The 27,564-nt window shown below is 33.2% G+C and overlaps 1 protein-coding gene across 1 annotated transcript; it reads left to right on the top strand.

The window, feature by feature from the left end:
• The first annotated feature begins 705 nt into the window (after positions 1-705).
• Positions 706-23,483, top strand: emx3 (empty spiracles homeobox 3). The gene is made up of 3 exons (XM_059346888.1): positions 706-1,618; positions 14,929-15,113; positions 21,795-23,483. Exons 1-3 carry the CDS (start codon positions 1,225-1,227, stop codon positions 21,975-21,977), a joined length of 762 nt encoding a protein of 253 aa, XP_059202871.1. The 5' UTR covers positions 706-1,224; the 3' UTR covers positions 21,978-23,483.
• Positions 23,484-27,564: the final 4,081 nt, after the last annotated feature.

Raw genomic sequence — 27,564 nt, 5'->3', positions numbered from 1 at the left:
TGAAGCTGACAGATAAATGTGGAGCTGTACAACTAAAGAACAATAAAGATAATAATAATAATAATAATAATAATAATAATAATAATGATCAAGGCATTATTGGTGTTTGTTTGATTTATTTATTGACTTCTTCAGTGAAAAACTGTCAGGAAACTGAAGACCTAACAGATAAAAGGAGGAGTTTCCTCTGACCTTTGACCCCTAGGGGTCAATTGTCTTGTTCTGTGTCAATTGACCTGTCGCTCACACACACACACACACACACACACACACGGAGAGTTACAGTGAAGTAAAAGAAGTCCAGACAACAACAACAAACTTTTAATATATTTTTTGTTGTGAGTTTCTGAGACTTTTTTTATTGCTGAATAGCTATTTTATTTGTATTTTATTTATTTAATCTTTATTTATAGAAAGAAAATACAAAGTGCTTAACAGAGAGAAAAATTAAATTACCTAAATTAATATTACATTTTTAAAAAAGTATTGAATTAGTCTACTGTTTACAAATATTTAAAAAGAAAATACAAATAAACAACAACAAAAACATAACATATCAAAAATAATAATCAATAAATATTAACGCAGGATACAAACTTTGACTGAAAACAGTGACATCATCTCTGACCTCATCACTCTGATCCTCATCCTCCTCATCACTGTCAGTCATCTCCTCCTCCTCCTCCTCCTCCTCCTCCTCCTCCTCACCGTCATCCACTCGATCAAACAAAATGGCAGTCCTCCTCTGCGCATGCTCAGCGCACCTCTGTCAGGAGGAGGGCAGGGCAGGTAGCTGCCTCCTCAGCCCGTGTGACTGACAGACCCTCTCGGCTTCAGACTGCAGCGTGTGGCGGCAGGAGGCGCGGAGAGACACCGACTGATCAGAGCCCCGCAGCCCGGCAGCCCTCACCTCTCCCCGGCTGCTGCTCACACGGATCCCCGCTGCACTTTGACCGGACACTTTGGCTTTCTTTTTTCCGGGAGTTTGTTGGTTTTTATCACCTGCAGGAGGGGAGACACAGCCCCGCCCCGGACACAGGTGAGAGGGAAACTTCAGCCGCTTTCCAGGCGCACTGATCCGGATCTTTACGGACGGAGAGTTTTGAAGAGTTATGGGTCTCCGGGGGGAACTGGGACTCTGAGCTCCCTGAGCCCGCGGAACTGGACTAACTGGACGCCGATTTGTTCTCACCTGCACCATCTGCTCAGCTCCAGGTGCTGAAAATGTTACACCACAGAAATAATAAGAAATGCTTCACCATCGAGGCTCTGGTCGGGAAGGAGGCGAGCAGCCGCGGCGGCGGCGGCTCCGGGGACGAGCCCATCCGGCCCATGGCGCTCCGGTTCCCGGAGTCCCTGCACCCGGCGACCGCTGCAGCCGCCGCCGCCGCAGGGGTCTTCGGCTCCAGCTTCCAGGGTAACAACGGGAGGACTCTGTACTCCGGGCCGGACATGTTGCTCCCTGAGCCCGGGACGCACCCGCAGAGCCCCGGCGGGCTGCCGCTGCACCACCCGCTGCACCCGCTGCAGATCCCCCCGTCGAGCGTCTTCGGCCCGCATCGGGACGCGCTCTTCTACCCCTGGGTGCTGCGGAGCCACATGGGCCACCGCTTCCCAGGTGAGCCGGTGCACTTTAATTTCTTTAATAATGTCTTTATTATGAGCCTAGAGATATTTTTGTGCATCCAGGTTTTTCTTTTTCTGCTGGTTTTTATTCATTTAAGCAGCTTTAATTTCTCACTTTGTGCTTTTTCTAACAAATATGAATCTTTTCTGTTTAGTTTGTTCTTCTTCTTCTTCTTCTTCTTCTTCTTCTTCTTCTTCTCATTATTGTTATTAATTGTAAACTTTATTTGTATAGCACAATTTAAACAAAACATGCAGCTCAAAGTGTCTTAAATTTAGAAAGAAAACAACAATTGAATACTTTAAATATAAAACCATACAGACAAAAAATGTTTTCCCCTGAAGATCAAAGTAAAAATACATAATTTTATGAATATTTTTGTTTACAGTATTTAATTGATCAGGTTAATGTCTGTGTGTGTGTGTGTGTGTGTGTGTGTGTGTGTGTGTGTTGCAATGATACAGAACAGACAGGAAATGTTTATATTTACCTACATTGTTTTGATTTTATTAGGCTTTTGCAATCAATGTTTTCAATAATTATCTTCCTTCTTTTGCTAATAATGCTATTGTTATTATTATTATTGTCATTATTATTATTATTATTATTATAATATTGTTATTATTATTATTATTATCAAGTGTTAATGTTACTTTGAGTTAAACACATTTCTTATGAATATTATAACAATATTGTTTTAGTATTTTTCAGATAATTGACTGATTAGGTATGATGATGATAATAATAACAATTTTATTTAAAGAGCACAGAGCTCTAAAAAATAATAAATAGCGATAGTTAAATATAATGATAATCATACTGGTGGTGGTAGTACTTGCAATAGAAATGATTTCATAGTAAAGTAGTTGTACTGCAGTATTTAAGTGTCAGTTTTGGTCATTTGCATATTCGATCTGTTATTGGAGGATTTGAGCCAGCGTGAAAAAAACAATTTAATTAAATGGATTAATTCGTTTTCTGGCATTAGAAAATACCAGTTTAGTGTATTTATTTGATTCAGACTTGTTTATCTTTATCTACAGTTTTAATTTGAACAAATTATGATAAATAGAAATATTAGAACTTGATTTCTCTGCTTGTGTATTCATGTTTCTACACGTTTTTCTGTGAAAACTGAGGAAATAACTACCCCCCCCCCCCCCCGCACACACACACACACACACACACAGATACACATACATACACACTAATACACACACACACACCTCCACACACCGAGCACGAGTCATTTTAAACAATAAATCATTTTAGATAAGTATTTATTAGAGACAGACAAATCTGATGTGTAAAGCAGAAATATGAAGCTAAAAGCAAATATCTGCTCCTCTGATGGTTTAAAATGTTTTATTTGTTGTAATGCACATTTTTTAACGGATTTTTCCTTTTTAGTTTTGCACTTTACAGCTGCAACGTAGTTTCTATTTGTATATTTGTTTGTATTATCTACTGTGGGAGAAGAAAATTAATGATTTTGTCGAAATGTTTGATTAAACGCGTCGTATTTCAATTAACAAAAAAGTAAATTTGTTGAAAAAAACGGGAATTATCGCTTTTTGTAAAAAAAAAATAATAATAATTAATTAATTAAAAAAACACATTAAGTATAAATATGAAGTAAGATTTAACAGGCGGATTTTCCTTATTTTAACTACTTTTTATTTTAATTTGAATTCATTTTGATTATAAAACCCAGGAGACAGTCACAGGAGGGATTTTACTTCCAGACCTTTTCATTAGATTTAATTACAGTAAGAAAAAAAGAAATTAATTAAACTCTCACAGGCGACATTTTCTCTTTTTAAACAAATACAATTTAAACGTCACAAATTAAGTTTATAGAATAAATTCGAGCTGCTTACCTCGCGGGAAACCTTTGTTTTATATTTTATTTCACGTGTTTTTCAGTCTCGATTCGCCGCTCTGACTCATAATTATTGTTTCCAGCTGTAGTTTGATTCATTAGCTAATAAAATGTGTTTTAATTATTATTATCAGGAGAAACACGTAAAAGTGGAGAAACGGCTGACAGGAGTCAGAGCCGCTGCTGCAGTTATTAACACAGAAGAAGAAGAAGAAGAAAAAGTGACGTAAATAAAATAATTCAGTTTTAATGTTTCAGAGAGAAAATCATCTTTCTGTATCTGCAGATCAGACAATTATAATGACAAAAAGGACGAATAAAGCATAAACTAATTATAAACAATTGATCCACAGTTTTTTCAACATGTGGCCCAGCAAGGGGTTAATTAATGTGATATTCTCATGATTAATTAAATATCTTTAAAAAAAATTTAAAAAACTGTACTGTCCAACATTAAAGTTGTAAATCCTTGTATTAAAGAAATATAAAAACAATAAAAAGTGATTTTAAAAACAAATCAAATGATGCCAATAAATAAATACATTTAAAAAATGACATATTTAGATGAAAAAAAAAAACAATTAAATGCTTAATAATAAAAAGATGAAATCTAGATTCTTATTTGCATAAAGCAAAAAAAAGTATGCACAAAAAGAAGTACAAAACAAATTGATCAAATGAAAAAATGGCTGTTTTTTAAAGACAGAAACAGAACAATTAAAAAGTCAGACAGTTTATTGTTTGATATTTGTTTGTTTTTCTTTACGTCTGAGATAATTTCATCTTCCGTTTCAACCCTTTGCTTCCAGATTTCCTGCTTAAAGACTTTGATTACAAATATTATCAGTTATTGCACCTCTTGTTGTTGCAGCTCTTCTTTGTTGCATATTTTTTATCTCCATGTTTTCGTGTCTGCTGCAGCGTTTGAGACAGAAACTCATCAGGACACATTTGAAACTAGAATGAAACAAATGCCGTGTGAGTTTATAACAGTGAGTTTATTTTCTGTTGTTGCTGCAGCCGAAGAGGTGAAATCTTCTCTGTCTGTTCATGACCTTTGACCTCTTAGGCTGTGATGTCACTGATTTATTGTGCAGGTGACCTCACTTTGCATGCTTGTATTTCATTTAATCGGCAGCAAAAAGCGACCAACAGCCTTAAACACTCCTGTGATATTAATAGTGATAATAATGCAGCGTGTCCAGAGGTGAATTTAAAACATATTTTAAGATGTATTAAAACTGCAGTTCTTATAATTATTTAGAGTTTTCTTTTTAATCATGATTCTTATCTTTTAAACATCTTTAATCTCCTTTTTTTTGGTTCAATTTTTATGTTTTTAAAGACGTCACAATCCATCAGAATGTCTTTACGGAAACCAACCATTCAACTTTTCTATTAATCCTCAGAAGTCCAGGAGATTTTGGTTCAAATTTGTCAACTTCCTCTGCATTAATTTCTGTCTCTGTTTATCATCTTTCAGTCTGTCCTTACATCACATGCATGGCTCCTTTTTCTCCACACAAACTTGGCTATCAGTCAGATTTTTCATTTTATTTTATTTAACAAAGTATAAAGCTGCCAGGAACCCAAAATACAAACAAAAGACACGTTTCTATGGAAATGTACCATTTTTTATTTTATTTTTTACCATTTATACACACAAAAACAGCAGGGAAAAAGTAATAAATAATAAAACTACAAAACAGTCTCTTTGCATGTAAATTAAACATAGTAATAGTTTTCATTGTAGAAAGAAAATTCACATTTTAAAAATGGTCTAGAAACATAAATGTCACACTGTGAAAGCTCCTATGATTGCACTTTCAACTGGCTTTCTCAGCTTGTCTACATATTATATATAAATAAAGTTATTACTGTAAATAAAACATGTATTTTCAATAAATAGATGGACTCCAGAGGGTTAAAAAAAGAAGAAAATCAAACTGAATCATGAAGTTTTAGAGTGACCTCGCTGTGACTCAGTGCAGCTTCAGTCTCATCAGGGTTTTATTACATCTGTCAGTTGCTTTAATAGTTTCTCAATTCAAACAAACTTTATTGACACAAATAAAAATGATCTGTCAATGATCTGTCAATCAAACATCTTTCAATTATTATTCATCACTGATTCATCTGCAGATTATTTTTGTCAATTAATGGATGGATGTCCATATCATAACGATTTATAACAAAAATAATAATTAAAAGATTTCAGTTGAGTCAACCTTTTATGATCTCTTTAAATTGTTAGTTGACATTTGATTAAGTTAAATCCTCTGAAGGATTGTCAGGTTTTATTATTTCAACAATGTTTGTTTTGATGTTTTCGTTTTGCAGGAATATTAAACACAAATATATTCATATTTTTTTGCCTGTTAAGACAATAATATTAAGTAGTAATAGCTTTCCAATGAAAACTATAAAACCATATTTTTGGTGACTTTTTTTTTATTTTTATTTTTTTTACAATTTTTCAGACAAAATCCAGCAATTTTTTTAATGTGAATTAATAATTTAAAAAATGAACCAAAACATGTTGTCAGAATATGGAATAATATGTGTTTTTTTGTTATTGTATGTGTATATATATTATTTTTTTAAAATAATAATTTATAAATACATAATAACAACAATTTAATGATAATGACAATATTTATAACCACGTGGTTTATAAACAGTTATTACAGTTATGACCTGCTCTGTGAGTAACTACAACAGGAAGTGATTCATCTGAACACACAGACACACAAACACACACACACACACACACACACACTCCTGTGGGATTAAAGGCTTTTATTCTGGAGGATCTTCAGTCTGTCAGCTGTAAAAACAAACTGAGTGAAACTGATTGTTTGAAGTCAAACTCAACATAATGTTATTATTATTATTATTATTATTATTATTATTATTATTATTATTATTATTATTATTATTACTACAAATTAATATAAATATTATAATTAGTAGTATTATTATAGTATCACTCTTAATTCTGTTTATTTAAATATATATTTATAAAAAATATTACATAAATAGACAAGGAATAAACATAAAAAACGGGAAAGAATGTAATATTTCATGAAAACAATAGCAAAAATACCATAAAAATAAGACAAAAAAAATCCAATAAAATATTATGAATAATTTAAACAAAGTTTAAGAAAAACTTAAGATAAATAAATTAACAAAATGTTTTTTTTAAATAAAGTTAATAGAAGTTCAAAAAAATAAATATAAATTATAATGATATAATATAATATAAAAAATAGATAAATCCTGTATAAATAAAACTTTTGGCTTCTTTGTTTCCATAATAAATATAAACATTATTTATATTTATTATGGAAACAAAGAACTGCTGCCTTTCAGTTTAGGCTGCAGAAAGTAAATTTGCAAACATGTCTACTGTAACAAAGCAGCTTTATTATTATTATTATTATTATTATTATTATTATTATTATTTTGTGCATATTTACATGTTTTTATTGAGCTTCGTTCATCTTTTCATCTTCCTGTTAACATATTCAGTCTGATTAAACACACACACACACACACACACACACACACGCTGACAGGTCTGGACTTGTTGTGAGTATCTGGGGATCCTGATAAGCCATTTGCCCAAAACAACCTCCTCCTCTCTTCTTCTTCTTCTTCTTCTTCTTCTTCTCTGGCAGTTTGTTTACGTCACACTGATAAACGTTTATTTTTGGTTCCTGTCTCTGAAATCTGATGTGTTCCACTTTCTGTCTCTGTAGTTTAATTAAATAATGTTATTGTTGGTTTTATAAGTTATAAAAGAGACAATTTAAATATTAAATTCATGTTTTTTCTTGCTTTGTAAAGAATGTCTAAACTATCCAGGGTTTTTTTATGTAATTATTTTTGTAAATAATAAGTAATACATAGTAAGCAAGAAATTAAGAGCTAATAAAACAAAAGAAAAATATTTTCTTTGTGGAGCCAATTTTGAATGAAAATGTTTTTTTAAGAACGTTTAAAATTAAGAGCTAACAAAATAAAAGAAAATATTTTTTAGATTAAATAAACACATCTTTTTCTCAGCAAATGAAAGAAAAGAAAATACTTTAACTATTAGATACATTTTTTTAAAATCCTGTTTTGGTAAATCAAAAATTTGGAGCAAAAATAAGTCTTGCATATAGAGATAATTTCAAATTAAAAAAACATCTAAAAAGAAAAGTTAATAAAAAATAACATATTTTCCTTTTTAAATAAATTAAATTTTAGCAAAATGCTACGATTGAAAGAAACTAAATTACCTCATTCAGTCATTATTTAAGCTTAAATATATATTTATGTGAATTAATTAAAAAAAACAGAAATCAGGTCTCAGTGGCGGCCATGTTGGCTCCTGCTGAACAGGACGTGTTGTCAATGGTTAGCATAATTAGCATAATTAACATTCTACCTCTTCTTCTTCTTCTTCTTCTTCTTCTTCAGTTTATGAGTGTGTGTTCTGGAGAAGGTTTCATGTACATTTACATGAAAAATGGAGGAAAATAAAGTGAAAATGAGGAGAAATAAGTGAACAGGAGCTGTGTGTCGTGTTTGAACATCCAGAATAACTTTTATTGAGTTCTGCAGATGTTTTCTAAAGTCAGAAATGAAAACCTTAGCAGGACAGAAACATGCTGCTGCTCATTAATCCTCTCTGAACTCGTCTTGTTTAACTTTTTGTTGGAAAGTGAAACTTTAGTTAAACCCTCACAACTTTATTTTAAATTCTAGCAGAGATTCGAGAAGTTTTCAAAAATCTAGGGTTAGGGTTAGGGATCTATCAATTGTTTTAAAAAGATGCAGAATACATTTCAAAATATTCCCATTTGATGGCAGAAGAAGCAGAAAAGACTGAAAGAATGTGTGTTCTGAAGGTTTCATGTGAATTTAAATAAGATTAGGAGAAATAAAGAGTTGATATCAGAAATAACTGCAGTCACAACTGTGTGTTTGTGTGTGTGTGTGTGTGTGTGTGTGTGTGTGTTCATTACATACAGACTGAAACTCGCTGCAGGAGTTTCTTCTGTGGAACACGAGGCTGAGCTGAAGGTTCTATAAACTTTAAAAGCTCCAAAAATAAAAGTACAACAATATTTGAATAAAGAACAGAGCAAATATTTGACATCTCTACACTTGAGTTTAAGGACAGAAGTTGTGATGTTCTGCTGAAATATCTTCTCACTTTACCTTTTGTTTGTTTGGTGAAATCTTCAGAATTAGTCTCGTGCAGGGGTCAGCAACTAACAAAAGAGCCAATGACAGCCAAAAAAAGAGAAAAAAATCTCAGAATGGAGCCACACATTTTTTTTTAGCCTTACAATGAAGACAAACCAGCCTTAATTGAAGTCTAAATTAGCCTACCAACATTACTAATAGGTCACAATGAGCAGTTATTAATATGGTTTTGTCAGAATACAGTGTAGTTGTAGTTCAAATAAGAGGCGAGACTCCTGAGACAGATCTCTCTAAGCGAGGGAAGCTCAAAACTAGACTTGAATTTGGTAAAATTTAGAGTTTAACTCTATGGAGTCTTATAGGGCTATTTTGTCATGCCTTTGTAAGTCATTCTGTGTCTTTTTTGGTAATTTGTGTCTTTTTTGGTCATTTTGTGTCTGTTGTGTCTTTTTTTTTGTCATTTTGTGTCCCCTTGTTTGTTTTTTTTGGTCATTTTGTCTTCTCATTTTGTGTCGTTTTTGGTCTTTTTTGGTCATTTTGTGTCTTTTTTTAGTCTTTTAGTCCAACATAAAATGTGATTTTGAATCTTTTTTTTTTTACTTTTTTTAACACTATCATGCTCAATAAAGAATTGTAAATGTTGCAAATATAACATATAAGAGGGTTATGATGGGGCATGATTTATCTGAGTGCATTTTATGTATAAATCAGATGCAGTGAGTGAATCACAGTGCAGACAGTGAGGAGGAGACGATGCAGTTGTTGCAGCTGTGTGTTTGTGTTACTGAGGCTGATCAGTTTTATTTTAAGTGGATTTAATATCATGCAAAACTCACTCTGTCTGCACTTATGCTCAGGCACATTGTGTGTGTGGAGATTCTTTAGTTTTCTGTTGCTGCCTCGATCAGAAAACATGTGATACAACATGTTCTTCTTCTGTCACACAGAATATAAACCACATGAACACAAACTGAACCTGTGCAGAGTCACACTTTTTTTTTTTTTTTTCAATCAGAGGAGAGTTGGCTTCTGATAGATGAAACTGGCTTTTTATTTTCTAAATAAGCTGTTTTTATACAGCTTAAAAGAGACTTGTTGCCTCTACGTTTTTACCCATGGTGCACTGCTGCTCGCTCTGACTCTCAGGCTGCAGCTGAGCTGGCATAAGTCATGTTTCCATCAACACATTTCTCTGCATTTTGAAGATTCTCATTAGAAAAAATTGATGGAATCACCAAAACTTGAACAGTCGCTGTTAGATTTTTGTGTTTTGCTGCAGAACGTTTTCTTGTTGCTGAGATTATTTTTGGTCAAAAACACGTTTTTTTGCACACACTTCGTATTTAACTCTCATTTTGTAGGTGTTGTGGCAATTTTGTGGATTGCACTAAGTTAATGGGTGAGCTGGCCAAAGTAGAAGCACACAATACTCAGTTCTCCAGGTTTTATTAACCGTATTCTGTACTCCAATACACCGCTCAGTCCCGGATGGTTGTTGCACTTTCAGCAGGAGGCAATGTTGCCCAAACCTTATGGTCGCTACGTCACATCAGGACAGACCTCACTCCTTTACACGTTCCCCTCTCACATGGTGTTATCACAGTTAAGTTCACAGTTTGAGTTCCCACAAGGCCTTGCGTCTTGAATATCAAGTAGGTCCCACCATGACAGGAAGTACCAAATTTCCTTCACACAGGATATCAACCTGACACAGTTGTCATGTTTCTGTCAACTAATTTCTCTGCACATTTAGAAGACCAGGAAGTATGTATTTGTATAGTATTTGCATGTAAGTATCTCATATCAAATGATTATGGGTATTAGTCGAAGCAACATGAATGTCATCCCTGAATTACATAGTAATGCAACATAAGAAGTGAAAAAAGCTAAATCTCCGCTTAGCATGCTAATCGCACATAACAGAATTTGCACATTGCGTGCAGACCACTACAACGTCTGCAACTCCATAAAACACTTACTTTTCATAAGGTACCACACACACACACACACACACACACACACACACACACACACACACACACTTCTTGCTTTTATAGATAGATTCTCATGAGAAAAACTTGATGGAAACACCAAAATTCTATAAAATAAAAAAAAAATGCATTAAATGATTGGTTGAGGTCTTTTTGTCTCTTTTGAAAAATCGTTAATGAGCTTAACAGGAGATGAAGAATTTACGAAAAAAAACAACCCCGTTATTTCCTGCAGCAGTTTTAATCCCTGTTTATTAAGGCTCAGTAAATATTGAGATCATGATCATCTCTGCGACTTTCTGTCTCTCAGAGGCTGATACTTGTGTTATTGTGTCCTCTTGTATGTGAATATTTGTGCATCCTGGGGTCCCTCAACAGTCTGTGAGTTGTATAAATCGGGTTTGACTGGAAAGATGAGACTCTTGTGGATTCAATGAGCCCAGTTTTCTTCATGTGTGATGATATTAGTCAGTGAAACTTGAGCTCAGTGTATAAAATGAGCAGCCTCATGAAACTTTACAAACACAAACTGGAGACTTAGAGCATTTTAGGATGGATGGCTGAGACACTATACTGACAATAAGGGGGTTTCTCAGAAGGCAACACAACACGAGTGCTCCCATACAATCACACAAAATACACAAATCTACTAAATATCCAAAGTTTCTGAAACCACATACACAGCATGTATTTTTCTCTGCTATTCTAAAGGTCTTTGAGTCTGAAAGTGGGATTCTGCAGAGTTTAAGACATTTTTATTTATTCTCAAGTAAAAACAAGGCTACATTTAACAGAAAATATGTGTAACAACGTATGAGACATTACTGAGCATGAGAATAGACTTTATATATATTGTTCTGAACACTTTAAACATTTCAATTAATTAATTTCTGCCTATAACATCTTAACACACAGCACCGATCTCTCATAAAAGTGGTCACCACACATGATGCATTGAAGGACCATTGGAAAGTAAAATCTCTGATGATAATGCTTGGTTTTTAATTGTTTGAAACATCCAGAATATATTTTATTGAGTTCTGCAGATGTTTTCTAAAGTCAGAAATTAAAACATTAGCAGGACAGAAACATGCTGCTGCTCATTAATCTGCTCTGAACTCGTCTTGTTTAACTTTTTGTTGGAAAGTGAAACTTAAGTCAAACTCTCACAACCGTATTTTAAATTCTAGCAGAGATTCGAGAAGCTTTCAGAAATCTAGGATTTATCAAGTGTTTTAAAAAAGATTCAGAATACATTTAATAATAAAATATTCCCATTTGATGGTAGAAGAAGCAGAAAAGACTGAAAGGTCTTTGAGTCTGAAAGTGGGATTCTGTAGAGTTTTAGACATTTTTATTTATTCTCAAGTAAAAACGAGGCTAAATTTAACAGCAAATCTGTGTAACAACGTATGAGACATAACTGAGCATGATGACAGACTTTATATATAATGTTTTAAACACTTTAAACATTTCAATTAATTAATTTCTGTTTATAACATCTTGACACACAGCGCCGATCTGCATCTCTCATAAATCACGTGATGCATTGAAGGACCGTCGGAAAGTAAAATCTCTGATGATAATGCTTGTTTTTTTTAATTGTTTACCCTCATGTGTCTTGATGTGGGATTCTGGAGGGATTTTTCATCATTTTCATTGAATCTCAAGTTTTAAAAAATAGTTGAATTTTGCACCAAATGTGTGTAATAACGTGACAGTTCAGTGTTGAATCCTGCAGAATCGAGCAAAATCTGCAGAAACGGTTGTTTTCTTCTGTAGTTTGTTAGTTTTTGTTCATTTGTTCGTTCGTTTGTTGCCTCGACTCTTTCTCTGATCTCGTGCAGATAAAAACCAGCTGATCGTCTGCGACCTTTGACCTCCGTTGTCACTTTACCGTCTCGTGTTATTCGACCTTCAACAGAAATCAACCGTCACATTTGCAAGCCGATGCCGACTTTGCCGACTTTGCATATGAATGTGACTTTAACGTGTCGAGCGCGTTTCGTCTCGCTGCACGCCATCATTGTCCTCCTCGCCGCCTCCGAGTCGCCGGGCAACCGACTTCTTTGCGTGCGGCGTGTCGACGGCGGCGGTTCTTTTCATGCGAGACGCAGCGGTTGAGGAGAACTTTGTTTTTATGTAAAATATTATTGAAACATGAACGTCCGATTTTAATAAACGGACAGAAAGTGAAGCAGATGTTTTTGTGGCTTCGGAGTGAAAGCGACGACACAAAGACAAACAACGATTTTTTTTTTCTTATTTACTTCACGCCGACGCGTCTGATAAACAAATTAGTTTTTGTGACATCAATCGTCTCGGATCTTTTAACCGCATCAGGAAAATTAAAAAACCACATAACAACGTAACAACACGTTCTCAAAGATCCAAAGTGTTCCTGCAGATTTAAATGTTTACGTGCTTAAACGTTTTAAACAACGACAATATTTTAATATTCATTCATTCATTATCTGTAACGACTTATCCGACCTCAGGTTGCGGAGAATATTTAAATCAGTTTTGTATTTTTCTACGAGTTGCATGTTAAACTGACCTCGAAGGGAATCCATAACATAAATGTGGTTTGTTTGTATGTTTATGCTTTTTTATATATAGGTTTGTTTTATTTTACATTCTTTTGATTATTTTTCAGTCTAAAAAAATCTTAAAATAGAGAAAAATGTCTGTCACAAGTAACCAGATGTTTTGTTTTGTCCAACAACAGTTTAAAACCAAAATATATTCAGTGTATTATCAAATAAAACAGAGAAAAACTAAAAAATATCACATTTAAGAAGCTGGAATCTACAAATATTTAATGTTCTGACTTAAAACAAACAACAAGATATATAAAGTACACTTCAACTATGTATACATATATCAATGATTTAACAAAATAAATAATAAGAAAACAGAGCATGCAAAATCATAAAATAGATAATTTAACAATTTCAGAACAATACACAAGAAAGACACAAGAAATGTACCCCCCAAAAAATAAAAATTACAAAAGATTTTTAATAATTTTAAACATTTTTTTTGATTGAATAGAAATAAATAATAATGATAATAACTAATATGATATGAATATGAAATAAAAGACAAAAGCTGGGCTGAAACATACAATATAGATGGAAAGACAAACATTAAGACAAATAAAAATTATATTTAGTCTAAAATAAACAGTTTAAAACTAAAACACATTCAGTGTATTATCAAATCAAACAGAGAAAAACTAAAAATGTGCACATTTAAGAAGCTGGAATCTACAAATGTTTGATGTTCTGACTTAAAACAAGATTTAATAAATAAAAAATAAAAAAAACTTTATACAAGTGGCATATACAGAACATGTTTTCTATAATAAATAACTATAAAATGTTACTATAACACAAGACCAAATATATAATAACAATAATAATGATAATAATTAAGTGTTCTGTAATCTAACGTGTATTTTCACAGCCCACTAAAAATGACAATCTGTTTATTTATCTAAATAAAGTTTGTATTTCTGAGAATTCTGTGTTTTTTTTTCCCAGGAGGAAACATGACTCAGCAAACTGTCAGTTTTAGTTAATGACGTCAGAATTAATCACTGAGTCAGACTGTGGTTTAACTGCAGATCCAAATGCAAATACATCTGCTGCAACACACAAACACACACACACACACACACACACACACACACTGTTTCATCATTCTTTGTGTTCATTCAAATCTGTTTCTGTCTGTCAGCTGCTGGAAGTTTTTGCTGTTTGGGGATTAAATATTTCTCTGAACTCCAACAAGGTGATTTTTGCTCTCTGTGTCCTTGTATTTTACTGCAATATATAAAATGTATATATATATATATATATATATATATAAATGTATATAAAAAGTCCTGCAGCTCTCTGGAATCATCACAATCATGGCTAGAAGTAGAAACAACTCAAAAATGTCTTTGTGCAGAATAACACAGTTATTATGACAAGTCAAATTATTTGAAAATGGGAATAAAATAGAGTTTATATATAAACACTTTTCCAAGTATTTTCCAGTGTCACAACTGTATTTGCTGTTTGTAATTGATTATATGATTGATGATTCAGCAAAACATCAGAGGAAAGAAAAGAGATTTTTCTGAATCAAATCTTGACTTTCCTTCTGTGACCCTGTGTACCAGGCGCCCCTGCAGGTTCTTGTTTGTTGACATGTTGTTTGTGTTTGTTTGTGTTTAGGGGATGACAGCAGTCCAGAGAACATGATGCTTCACGGTCCGTTCTCCAGGAAACCCAAACGGATCCGGACAGCGTTCTCGCCCTCTCAGCTGCTGCGTCTGGAGCGAGCCTTCGAGAAAAATCACTACGTGGTCGGAGCCGAGAGGAAACAGCTGGCCAACGGGCTGTGTCTGACCGAGACACAGGTGAGGAGGAGGAGGAGGAGGAGGAGGAGGAGAAGGAGGAGGAGGAGATGATTATTATTATTATTATTATTATTATTATTGTTAATAATAATAATAATAATAATAATAATAATAATAATAATAATGCATTTTATTTATAGGCACCTTTCAGGACTCTTAAGATCACCTTACAATAAACAATTAGAAACAAAACAATAATAATAAAACAGCAGTGGCAGTAATATTAAACAACAATAAAACAATTACAAATAAGAACAATAATAAAAACAACAATCACAGTAATAATAAACAACACTAAAACAGTACAGAGAAAAATTGTAAATTAAAAATTATGAATATATTAGGGGTTTACCTCACAATCATAAAAGAATGAAGACATGAATAATATGATATGCCTTTTTTTTATTTTTGCACAAATTATACTATTTCAATGATCAACATGATATCCTAAAACGAAGAAAAAAAAGACAATTTTTTCGTATTTTTTTCGACATACTATGACATTTTCTTGGATCGTTGGACTTTAAAAAATAAAATTAAATCAACATACTATAATATGGCATTTTCGGGGGGTTTTCAACATACTATATGGTGTTTTTTACATTTTTGGAGGCACTCTAATGTGTTTTTTAAAATATTTTTGCACAAATTATATTACTACCATGACGTGCTATTCGAAAACGTTTTTTTTACACATTTTGGGTGAAAATGAAAATATGACAACTTTTTGTACATTTTTTCATCATGCTACACTATTTTTTCAGAAATTTGACGGCATACTATTCTATGACATTTATTTTGAAAATTTGACTACATACTATGACTTTTATTTTGAAAGATTGACGACATACTATGACTTTCATTTTGCAAATTTGACGACATACTATACTGACATTTTTAATGAAAATTTGACGACATGTTTTGACGTTTATTTTGAAAAATTGACGACATACTATGACTTTTATTTTGAAAATTTGACGACATACTATACTATGACATTTTTAACGAAAATTTTACAACATACTACTATGGCGTTTTTGGGGAAAATTTGACAAGATACTGAACTATGACCTTTATTTTGAAAATTTGACAACTTTTTTATTAGTATTTAACAACATATTATACTATGATGTTTTATAAAAATTTGACTTTTTTGGGGAAATTTTGATGAAATACTATGCCGTTTATGTTGAAAATTTGATAACATACTATTCTGGCATTTTAATGAAAATTTGACAACATACTATGGCGTACAAATTTGAAAATTTGATGATATATTATTAATATTTGATTAATTTGATTAATTTGATGATATATTATTTAATTTTTTATTTATTTTTGGACGTACTGTTATGGTGCTTTTTAAAACATTTTGGACAAACTATACTACTACAGTGATGCGTTATTCTAAAGCATTTTCTTGCATTTTTGGACAAATTTTACTTTGACTATTTTTTTTCCTTTTTCAACATATAGCGTTTGTTGTTGTTTTTTACAATTCTGGGCATACTACTGTATTTTTGTTTAGCCATTTTTGTGACATCTTTGATGACTTTATTAAGACAAACCGAGACATCAAACCTCAAACTCGACAACCGACGGCTCAAAGTTCAGCCAGTTTTCCAGCGATGCATTCAGGTGAGATCTGTCGTCAGGTGGCGTTTCAGGCATGTGGCTGTGATCCAGATCACAGGAATGACGGAGAGGAAGTGAGTCGACGGTTAGTCAGCTCCTCCCGCCCCCTCTTGTAGTGATTGACAGTGTTTGTCATCGGGTCTCCACAGCGATACGAGTCCTGACGCCAGTGAAGGGACGTGAATCATCCACGATTATTTATGAGCTCATTTCACAACAGAAAGAAAGAGAGTAATCCATCAATCAGCCAAGAAGCACAGCCATCAGCAGTTAGTAATCACATAAATTACACTTTTGCAATCATTGCAATTTTATAGACAATAATGATCGAGCGATCAGCGTTCCTTCAGGAGATCTCATGGCTCCGATCCAAAAAATGTAATATATGGCTCTCACCTCGTTTTACTGCAGAGAAAAACGAAAAAAGAAAAAAAAGTTTTAAAACTGAGCTGACGATTTATTTAATCAGCCGCAGAAAGAAATCAGTTTATTACTGTTAGAAAAAGTATTCAGAGCCTTTTAAGAATACTCCACTACTGCAAATAAAAGTACATAATAAACAAAATGTAGAAGAACAAAATTAATTTCTGAGATGTAGTGAAATAAATACTCACTTTTAATTTTCATTTAAATACTACTTTTTAATTTGAGTAAAAGTGCTACGAAACAAAGTACTCTACCACTACTACTTTTTTTATTTGTGGAGAAATTAAGTGTGAAGCATGTAGTTTAATCCTTTAGTCCTGTTGAAGCTATAATGTAACTAATTACATTAACTTCATACAATAGTTAAATATAATTTTCTGCCACTTCATACTTGTACTCCACTACATCTGAGAGAGGAACTTTTTTACTTTTGACTGAACTATATTTGTCTGACAGATTTCATATTATTTTTTTACTGATTGAATTAAATAAACAGATTAGATTAGATTAGATTAGATACAACTTTATTGATCCCACAATGGGGATAACAGCAGCAAAAAAACGGAAGAAAAAGGTGTGAATATAAATAGTGGTTGTTTGAATGAGAAATATAAATACAGAAGTGTAGATGATAACAAAGGTGTGGTGGTGATCTGAACAGAAACTACAACATGATCAGGTGGTGCAGGTGTTGTAGAGTCCGACAGCTGCAGGGATAAAACACCTGTGGAACATCTCCTTCTTACACCCTCTAGACCAGGGGCCTCAAACTCGTGGCCCGCGGGCCAATTGCGGCCCGCGTGATGATATTTTGTGGCCCTCACCTTGATATGAAAGTTTAATGTGAGTTTTATATGATTTAATTTTTTGGTAATTTTGTGTCCTTTTTTTAAAATAATTTTGTGTCTTTTTTTTTAATAATTGTGTCTTTTTTTTTATAATTTTGTGTCTTTTTTTAGTAATTTTGTGTCTTTTTTTAATAATTGTGTGTCTTTTTTAAATAATTTTGTGTCTTTTTGGTAATTCTGTGTCTTTTTTTGGCCATTTAGTTTCTTTTTTAAGTAATTTAGTTTTTTTCTGTCATTTTGTGTCTTTTATGGGTCATTTTATGTCTTTTTTTAGTAATTTTGTGTCTTTTTTTTTGGTCATTTTGTGTCGTTTTTTAGTAATTTTGTGTCTTTTTTTGGTCATTTTGATACTTTCTCCAGTGGCCCCCAGGTAATTTGAGTTTGAGACCCCTGCTCTATAGAGTTCATTGGTCAGTCTACAATTCTACAATGTCATTTAGCAGACGCTTTTATCCAAAGCAACGTACAAATGAGAGTTAATACAACACAAGCAAGGATGAAGTCAAGAAACATAGCAGAGTAAGAGCCATGGGTTCAGTTTGAGTCCATTAGGACACAAGTGCTTTATAGGTCGCTGAGCGGTCAGTAAGATATTTGTTGTGTAAGGTGTTCAGTAAAGAGTTGGTAAAGAGGTGTTCTTAAAGATTGATCAGGACTCAGCAGATCAGATGGAGTTTGGAAGTCTGTTCCACCACCTATAGAGGCTCTACAGAGGAGAAGAGTCTGGTTTGAGACGTAGAGGCCTTCAGCGGTGGAGGAGCCAGACGTCTTTCACTGGAGGAGCGTAGTGGACGGGAGGGTTTGTGGACCTGAACCAAGGAGTTCAGATAAGAAGGGGCTGTGTCTGTTGCTATTTAGTAGGTTAGAGACAAGGCTTTGAATTTGATGCTGCTGTGACTGGGAGCCAGAGAGAGAGATGAGGAGCGGAGTGACATGTGCTCTCCTGGGCTGGTTGAAGACCAGACGGATCATCTGCAGAGGCTTGGTGGTGCAGCAGGAAGACCTGCCAGTAGAGAGATGCAGTTGTCTCAACGGGATACCACAAGGGCCTGAACCAGGAGTTGTGTGGATTGCTCGGTCAGGTAGGGTCTGATCTTCCTGATGTTGTACCGGGAGAATCGACAAGATCGGGCAATTGAGGATACATGAACCTTGAACGTCAGTTGGTCGTCAATCATGACACCCAAGTTTTGTGCAGAGCTTGTGGGCACAGGTTTGCATGGATCCAAGCTGAAGATTGATAGGCTGGTATGAGGTGGGACGGGGTGGGATGACGAGGAGCTCCGTCGTTGAGAGGTTGAGCTGAAGGTGATGTTCTGTCATCATGTGGAGATATCAGCAAGACAAGCAGAGATACGGGCTGAGACTGTGGGGTCATTTGGTGGGAAGGAAAGGAACAGCTGGGTATCATCGGCATAACAACGGTATGAGAAGCCATGATTGCGTATGATTGTGCCAAGTGAGGTGGTGTAGATTGAGAAAAGAGAAGGGGACCTAGTACTGATCCTTGAGTCAAGGACAGAGCTAACATACCATAATAATAAATTATATTTTACACATAAAATATAATTCATTATTATTGTTTTTTGTTTGTTTGTTGTTGTTTTTTTTGTGTTGTTTTTGTTTTTTTTTTGGGGGGGGGGGGGTTATATAACATATTATACTAGCTAGACTTTTGACATTTTCTTCATAAATTTTATTAGACACTTTTAATTATAAATAGTATTTTACATATTGAAAAATAATTATTATCATTATTTGAGGGACTTTTTAATATGACATATTTAACTATATTAACTTTTTTTTTTAATAATTATTTAATTACTTTTTTACATACCATGACAATACCATGACAATAAATAATGTTTTACATATATAAAATAATAATAAATATTATTAGTATTATCAGTATTTTTTCCACTATATGCAGTATATGAAGTTGTTAACATTAAAATAAATCATGAATCTGTAATATTCAAATATATTAATAATGCTAACTGTATGAGATATAGTTACATACACAGAATGGGGTCATTTTGCATAATGAGTACTTTTATTTATGTAGTTAATTTTAATCACACCACTCTTCTATAAAGTGTTTGATTTTTAGATTTTTTTTAGGAGTTTTCCTTGTTTTTTAAAGCAGATGTGAGTTGGATCCCTGGGAACCAAACAGGAAAACGTTTCTTTGTGTGAGTTTAAACCGTCACATTTGTCATAATTACAAGGAGACGGCGTGATGCCTTCAGGAGCATCTGAGCCGTGCTGCAGCTCGCCGCTGACTAACAGCTCAGGTTGCACAATCTGTCAGATGGACATGTTTTAACAGTGAGCCTCGTGTTTTACCAGCGTACACGTATTAAATCACATGGAGGCTGATTACTGTCAGGAGGAATTACAGCAGCAGCTAATAGTTCTCAATGAAGTTTCACAGGTGACAGATAGAAAACAAGTTTCTGCTGCTTCTTCTCATAAAACAAGTCCTGCATTAACACGTCTTATTTAATTTCTTATTTAAGTAAAGTCCTCAGAGTCTAATGTCAGAGGAGGAAAGTGAGTCTGAGTAACTTTAAACATTTTCCCTTATCATTCTCATAAATGAAAGTCAATTATGTATTTTTTTTAAATGTTTTTAACGTTTTCTTCCACCAAATGAATCGAATATTTTCGTTTTTTGTTGTTGTTGTTGCGTTTACCAGGCCTTTACAGTTCTCATGAAATTTTAATTTAAACAAATTAAACTTGATTTATTGTATTCACAATAAGGTGATTTATTTTCACTTGTCCACACTAATGCATTCTACTTTATATTATCAATTTATTTCATTTGTATTTATTATTTTTTATCTATTTCATCAAAATCTATTTTATAAATTAGGTTATAAATTATTGATAATGTCTTATTTGTATTTATTATTTGTTTTTATTTCATTATTATTATTTCTTATTGCCCATTTATTTACTTATTTACCTGCATGTTTTTAGGTTGTTTAGAAATGTCTTTTTTGCATTATCTATAGTTTTATCAGTAGCAATACATCATCCATTTTTATTTATTTTTATCTATTTACTCATTTTTTTTGTTTTTACTTAGTTTAAGAAATCCTATTTAATTAAATAAAATTTAAATTTTATTTTTTTATATTTATTTAAGAAATCCTATTTAATGTCAATACAATTTTAATTGTATTTGTTTATTTTTTATATTTATTTAAGAAATCCTATTTAATTAAATAAAATTTAAATTTCATGAGTATATTTTTTATATTTATTTAAGAAATCCTATTTAATTAAATAACATTTACATTTTATTAGTTTATTTTTTATATTTATTTAAGAAATCCTATTTAATTAAATAAAATTTACATTTTATTTTTTTATATTTATTTAAGAAATCCTATTTAATTTCAATACAATTTTAATTGTATTTGTTTATTTTTTATATTTATTTAAGAAATCCTATTTAATTAAATAAAGTTTAAATTTTATGAGTATATTTTTTATATTTATTTAAGAAATCCTATTTAATTAAATAACATTTACATTTTATTAGTTTATTTTTTATATTTATTTAAGAAATCCTATTTAATTAAATCTATTTTATATTATTATTATTATTATTATTATTTATTTTTTATTCTATATTTATTAAATTAATTCCTATATATTTGTTATATTTAATTATATTTATTTATATTATAGTATTTCATATTTATCATATTATATTTAATTCGATATATTTTAATCTTTTTTTTTTCCTGTCTGTGTGAAGGTGAAGGTGTGGTTTCAGAATCGCAGGACGAAGCACAAGCGCCAGAAGTTGGAGGAAGAATCTCCAGAAGCTCTGCACAAGAGGAAGGGGAGTCAGCACATCAACCGCTGGAGAGCAGCTACACAGCAGAGCGGAGGAGGAGGAGGAGCAGGGGAGGACGTGGACGTCCTCAGTGAGGACTAGACTGCAGCAAACACACACACACACACACACACACACACACACACACACACACATTAAGTTACAGTCAAACCGATCACAGACACTTAAATTATCTAAATGTGCGTTCAGATGCCTTTATCTGAAGTTTGGAAAACAAAACTTGTTAAGAGTTTCCACTGAGGCTGTAAAACTTCAGCAATTAATTAAGTTTTTCTCGACTAATCAAAGTGTTGCAGCTTATTTGTAATTATTGGAAATGATGTGCATGAAGTGAGGCACTTTTTTGATAACTGGTTAATTTTCTGTGGCCAAATTTTAGCCTCAAATGCTGTAAAAACATGAAGTAAAAAAAAAACGAAAAACAAACATTATTATATTCCATAAAATGGATGTAATAGGATGATAATGTTGTCAAAGGAGAACAAGCACTAAATCAAAAGAAAACATTGGGGAAAAAATATGCAAAAACTTGTGTAAAAGGCAGTTAACACTGAACGCACCAGGAGGCCAACTTTAGCTTTTTTGTGTACCTCTGATGGTAATATGTGAGGATGAGGTCAAAATATTCTGCACAAGGGGAAGAAGTATGAGCTGTAAGATCTATAATTTTAAAAAAAAGACAAGGATTTAGAGTCTTTCTGCTCGCTGCAGACTCAAAACTTCAGTTTACCTGCAGCTGAGAGCAGAATAAACTCCAAACTATCCTCCTCTCAAGACACTTTATCAGCTTTTTAATTTGTCAATTACTGTTAATTCACAGTATCTACAAAGGAGGAGAGACAAACACTGAGGCCACCATTTGTGACCTTTTGGATAGTTAGTGATAATTCTATTGGATCTGGTAAGTCAACAATCTAACCACAGTAAGTTCACAACTAGTAAAAGTACAATTACAAACATGTGTGATGTGTTCACATCAAGCACAAAGCAAACTTTTCATACGGACGATTATATTCAAATTAAATGCAAAGAAAGCAAACTGACCCATATGTATTCATGGCATGAAGCACGAATGCAACATATGCGTCACGTTTATGATGCTGTGTTGCAAAACCCTGAAGCACTGAGCGTCTCCTGCAACCAGACTCCATTCAGAAAATAGTCAATTTAACAGCAGTGTTCTTGTGTCCTTGCACACAGACCTGACAAAGCATGAATTCAGACTTTTTCCACATCACCATCATGTTGTAGTTATTTCTGCATCCTTTTGATCCATTTATCGACATTAAATAAGAGAAAAATCTGTTTATTTTGGCTTTATACTCATGTAGTAGTAGCAGCAGTCATCCAGACACAGTTCCTAGAGAAGCTGTGGATGAAGTTATGAACGCAGAAACAGCTACTTTTTTGTTTTCTGACTTATCTGAGACTTTCACAATAGCTACAGAGCAGCTACGGTTATTAAGGCTATGGTTGCGTGAGAAAGACAAATAAACACAAACGATCCCGTGGTCAAACTCACAGGGAACACAGCACAATGCACACTGCAAAATTCAGTGTGTAATTACTACTATTATACAATTATATTTAATTTCAAAATAAACCTGATGTTGCAACATTACATCATCTTTTATTTCAACACTTTTATAAAAACAAAACGTCCGTTCTCGTGACGAATGCATGATCCTGCAGGAGCGCTTCTGAATCGCGCCCAAAAAATGGAAAGTTACCAAAAGTAACTTGTTACAAAAACAAAAAAAGGAGAAGACGTCAATGTTTTCATAGTAGGTGAGGAAACACAAACCTGCTCAGGTGCAGGTTTGTGTTTCCTGTTTAGGCATGTCAGGCACAAATATTATTTGGCAGGTTTATCAGCAGAGATCACAATCTGCAGGAAAACGTGATGTGAAAAGTGATGATGAAGAAATCTATTTCTGACAGCTTGATTACAGCTCCCGTTTCTGCAAAACTAAAAGATGCAAAAATGTGTCAAAATTTCACGTTAAATCGGTAAAAAATAGAATTTAAAACATGCAAAATTGTAAAACTGATCCTATTTTGTTACTTTTTGGATAGTTTATTACATTCTTATATTTTGTTCCCACACAGATTTTTAGACAACACACATACATGTACATACAAACAACACACACAAACTTTTCCAAGGACTGATGGATGTCCCTGAAGGCATCGCGCTCATGCAAACAGCAGGAGGTCGAAACTCTCCTGTCAAAGACGAAACTCTGAGAAAAAACTGTAACTTCCTGCAGGAGCCGGACTGACGAGGAGATTTTCTTCCGAGAGGCAAAAATAAAAACAAACAGGAGTCCAAACGTGGTCACAGCTGCTGACTGAACACTATGCGGAGGATTTGGTGCCAAACGAAAGCCAGCGTTCCTAAAAAAAAAAAAAAAAAAAAAGGAAAAAAAGGAGAGAGAGACGATTAAAGTGAGAGGAGAAGCTGGTTTCTGAGCGTCTGTCTGCAACAGACGGCAGCCGGCTCGCAGGAAATCTGCTCAGCTGAGAAAAAGCGTCTGAACGAGGAGAGAAATAAAGTTCCTCCAGCAGGGAGGAAGAGACACCGGCAGGTTTGAGGCGGCTTGGGAAAGTTTTCTGTAACATTTCTCAGCTAAAGCATCTGGTTTCATGTTCTGTACATTCCAGACTATATTTAGTCTTTGGGGTTTTTTTACTTTATGTCCAGAAAAATGTCAGATTTGGTGCCAGATTGGCTAAAAACAAGCAGGTTTTTCCACTCTGATTAGAGACATAATTTGAGTTTTACATTGACAGAATTGTGCGAGGTGTTTGTCAGCTTGTGAAGTTGGAAAATGATCATGAAATCAAATCAGATTTGTTCTTGATTCATGTGATCAACTCAAGCGTTGAGATTCTCGTGCACAGCATCGCTCTGATCGAACCAGACTCCATTTAGAAACCAGTCATTTTAACAGCAGTGTTCTTGCAGACAGACTTGAAAAAGCATAAATTCAGACTTTTTCCACATCCGCATCATGTTGGACTTATTTCTGCATCCTTCAGATTTTCTTTGCAACGCTGCATGAAACTGATGTTGGTATCTTTAACTTATTCTTTAACGCAACACCCTCTGTGAGTCATCAGCAACCACACACGGGAATCTTAAGATTTGCAAGCTGCCGTTTTTTAAAAACTGGTTTAAGTGAATAAAAAAGAGACTTTCCTCCACCCGTAATAAGACTTGTTTGCACAGCATCTTTTTGAAACCCAAGTTTACGTTTGTAGTTGTAGTTGCAGTGCCCTCTAGTGGCCATTGAATGAATGACGCCAAAGTGGAAGTGACGGACAGATGTAAAAGCAAAAACAGAGCGAGGAAAATAAATATAAGGAACGATACGTTCCATTAAGGTTGGTAAGGAGACTCTGATCCAGGAGACCGGCGTTGGTGTGAAAACAAAAGTAAAAACTGTTATTTTAAGTTACGTAATTTCACTTCTGTGTTTTTACGTCACCAACTACTTCTTCTGACATTAACTTGCTTTTATTTTAACTGTCTTTTATAACCTAAAAATGTAGTGTGTTTTTGCCCTTACCTTAGAGAACTGGTTTTGTTACTTAAATCTAACAAAACTGCAGCAATTTCCCAACAGTAGTTGATGTTTGAAGACGTGTTGCTGTTGATCTCCTGGTGAGGGCGCTGTTTTATAAAACGGTGGGAACAAACAGCACACGTGGTCAAACGGTTCGGAGTACTTGTTGCTTTTTTTCACGGTAGCTTGGCCAGATATCAGGTGCTACAGACACGTTTTACTGATGGAAAACCAAAAAGGAGTCGAGTTGCCGTGGAAACCAGTCCCTGTTCATGTTAGCATTTAATCAGCTAGCTTGTTTCTCCCACAAGACGTGCAAATTAATTTGACGGTCGGTTTTCTTTACCTGCATCCATAACTTAATGTTCTGATAGAAAATGAATTTAAATTTGTATCAATATTAACCTGATTTTGTTTCTTTTGTTTGCAACAAGTCCCTGACAAAGCCTCGTGGTTATTGTAGTTGTTGCTAACGGATGCTAACAAGATAATCATTATTTAACTTTGAATCGTTTAGATTCTTGACTAAATCAAAATCTGGAAAAAGTATGGTCAAGTTTCAGATAAACTGCTGAAAGAGATGAATAAAATAAATTATATTTATCCATTTTTAGGAGGTAATCTTTAGTTTTTGGCTTTTGACAAAAAAACACCCGGAGGCTTCTACATTCATTGTGTCTGTTCACAAAAAGCATTGTGGGAAATGTAGGAAAAGTTCAGCAACAAGATTTTTTTTCAACTCCAAATAATTCTTGGAATGTGCAGAACATTAAAAACAGATTTAACTGCTGCAGATTAAACGTCAAACTTCCTGTTGGAGGAACCTGAAATCTCTTTTAGCAAAGTTTTGTTTTGCTGTTTTACAGAAAAACCTGAATGAAAAACAACTAAAATGTCTCCTGCCTGAACATTTAGAGCAGTGTTTTTAAATATTTTATACTTTTCTTCTTGTAAACAAATATTTAAAAACACAAATTTATTGTTTTATGCTTAAAGAATCTCAGAAAAAGTGCATTTGTAGGCACTATTTTAAACAGTGAATTAATCCGGATTTTGGCATTTTTTTAATCAGGTAAAATATAAAAATTAACCTCAAAATCATGAAAATGAACGCGTTTTGCAGGAATATTTCAGTTGTTTTTCTCCTGCAGCAGAGCTGAGCTTCACTTTTCATTCTGCTGGTAGTTTTTTCTGTCTTTTTTGGAAAAAAATGTAGGTATTTATGTAAAAAAAATGGATTTGAAAAAAGTATTCTATGCATCTGATGTGTATATAATGATGATAATAATAATAATAATAATAATGATGTGTGGACTGTTTGTTTCTCTCATCCGTTCATCTGTTTGTTTCTTCTTCCTGACAGATTTACCTCATCATCTCCTTATGTAGCACTTCTTCTTCTTCTTAGTCAAATCTATTTTTTCATCGTTTTAGGATTGAATGCACTAACTTTACAGCTCGTTTCCTCTCAGACACCACTGGGACAAAACTTGGCAGAAGATTTGTACTTCCTGTGTTCACATTTTGAAAAAATATAAATAAAATGAGATGAAATCAAACGTTTGGTTGATGCTGTGAAGTTAAACTGACAAGTTTCCTCTATTTTAAAAGTTCTTTGTGAAATTTACGGGATGTTTTAAAATGAAAACCTAAAGATAGAAGCTGTCATTTTTTATCATTTGTATAAGTTGAGGAAAATGTACAATTTATTATTAGGAATGGATGTTTTGTTATAGTTGTTATATGAGAGAATGTTACAGTTTAATTTAGGTTTAATGAAGTTTGGGACTTAAAGTTTAGTTCAACCAAAAGTTTATAATAACAATAATAATAATAATAATTATTATTATTATTATTATTATTGTTATTATTATTTCAGTACAACTGAAATGGGGGCAAAAAAAGTATTATTTACGTATTTAACTACACATTAATTTACACTTTATTATTTATTTATTTGAATGTTACAGTTTAACTTAGTTTTAATGAAGTTTGTAATTTAAAGTTTAATTCAACCAAAAGTTTATAATAATAATAATAATAATTATTATTATTATTATTATTACTATTTCAGTACAACTGAAATGGGGGAAAAAGTT

This window comes from Centropristis striata, chromosome 12, assembly GCF_030273125.1.
Source record: "Centropristis striata isolate RG_2023a ecotype Rhode Island chromosome 12, C.striata_1.0, whole genome shotgun sequence".
NCBI lineage: Eukaryota > Metazoa > Chordata > Actinopteri > Perciformes > Serranidae > Centropristis > Centropristis striata.
Note: the sequence above shows the minus strand (reverse complement) of the source record. Positions and strands in the feature narration are given on the sequence as shown.

What these genes read in the sequence shown, in the direction of transcription:
- emx3 (XM_059346888.1), top strand. Translation starts at nt 1,225, where the DNA reads ATGTTACACCACAGAAATAATAAGAAATGCTTCACCATCGAGGCTCTG. An exon ending in CATGGGCCACCGCTTCCCAG is followed by an intron (nt 1,619 to 14,928) that starts GTGAGCCGGTGC and finishes GTTTGTGTTTAG; the next exon opens with GGGATGACAGCAGTCCAGAG. An exon ending in TGTGTCTGACCGAGACACAG is followed by an intron (nt 15,114 to 21,794) that starts GTGAGGAGGAGG and finishes GTCTGTGTGAAG; the next exon opens with GTGAAGGTGTGGTTTCAGAA.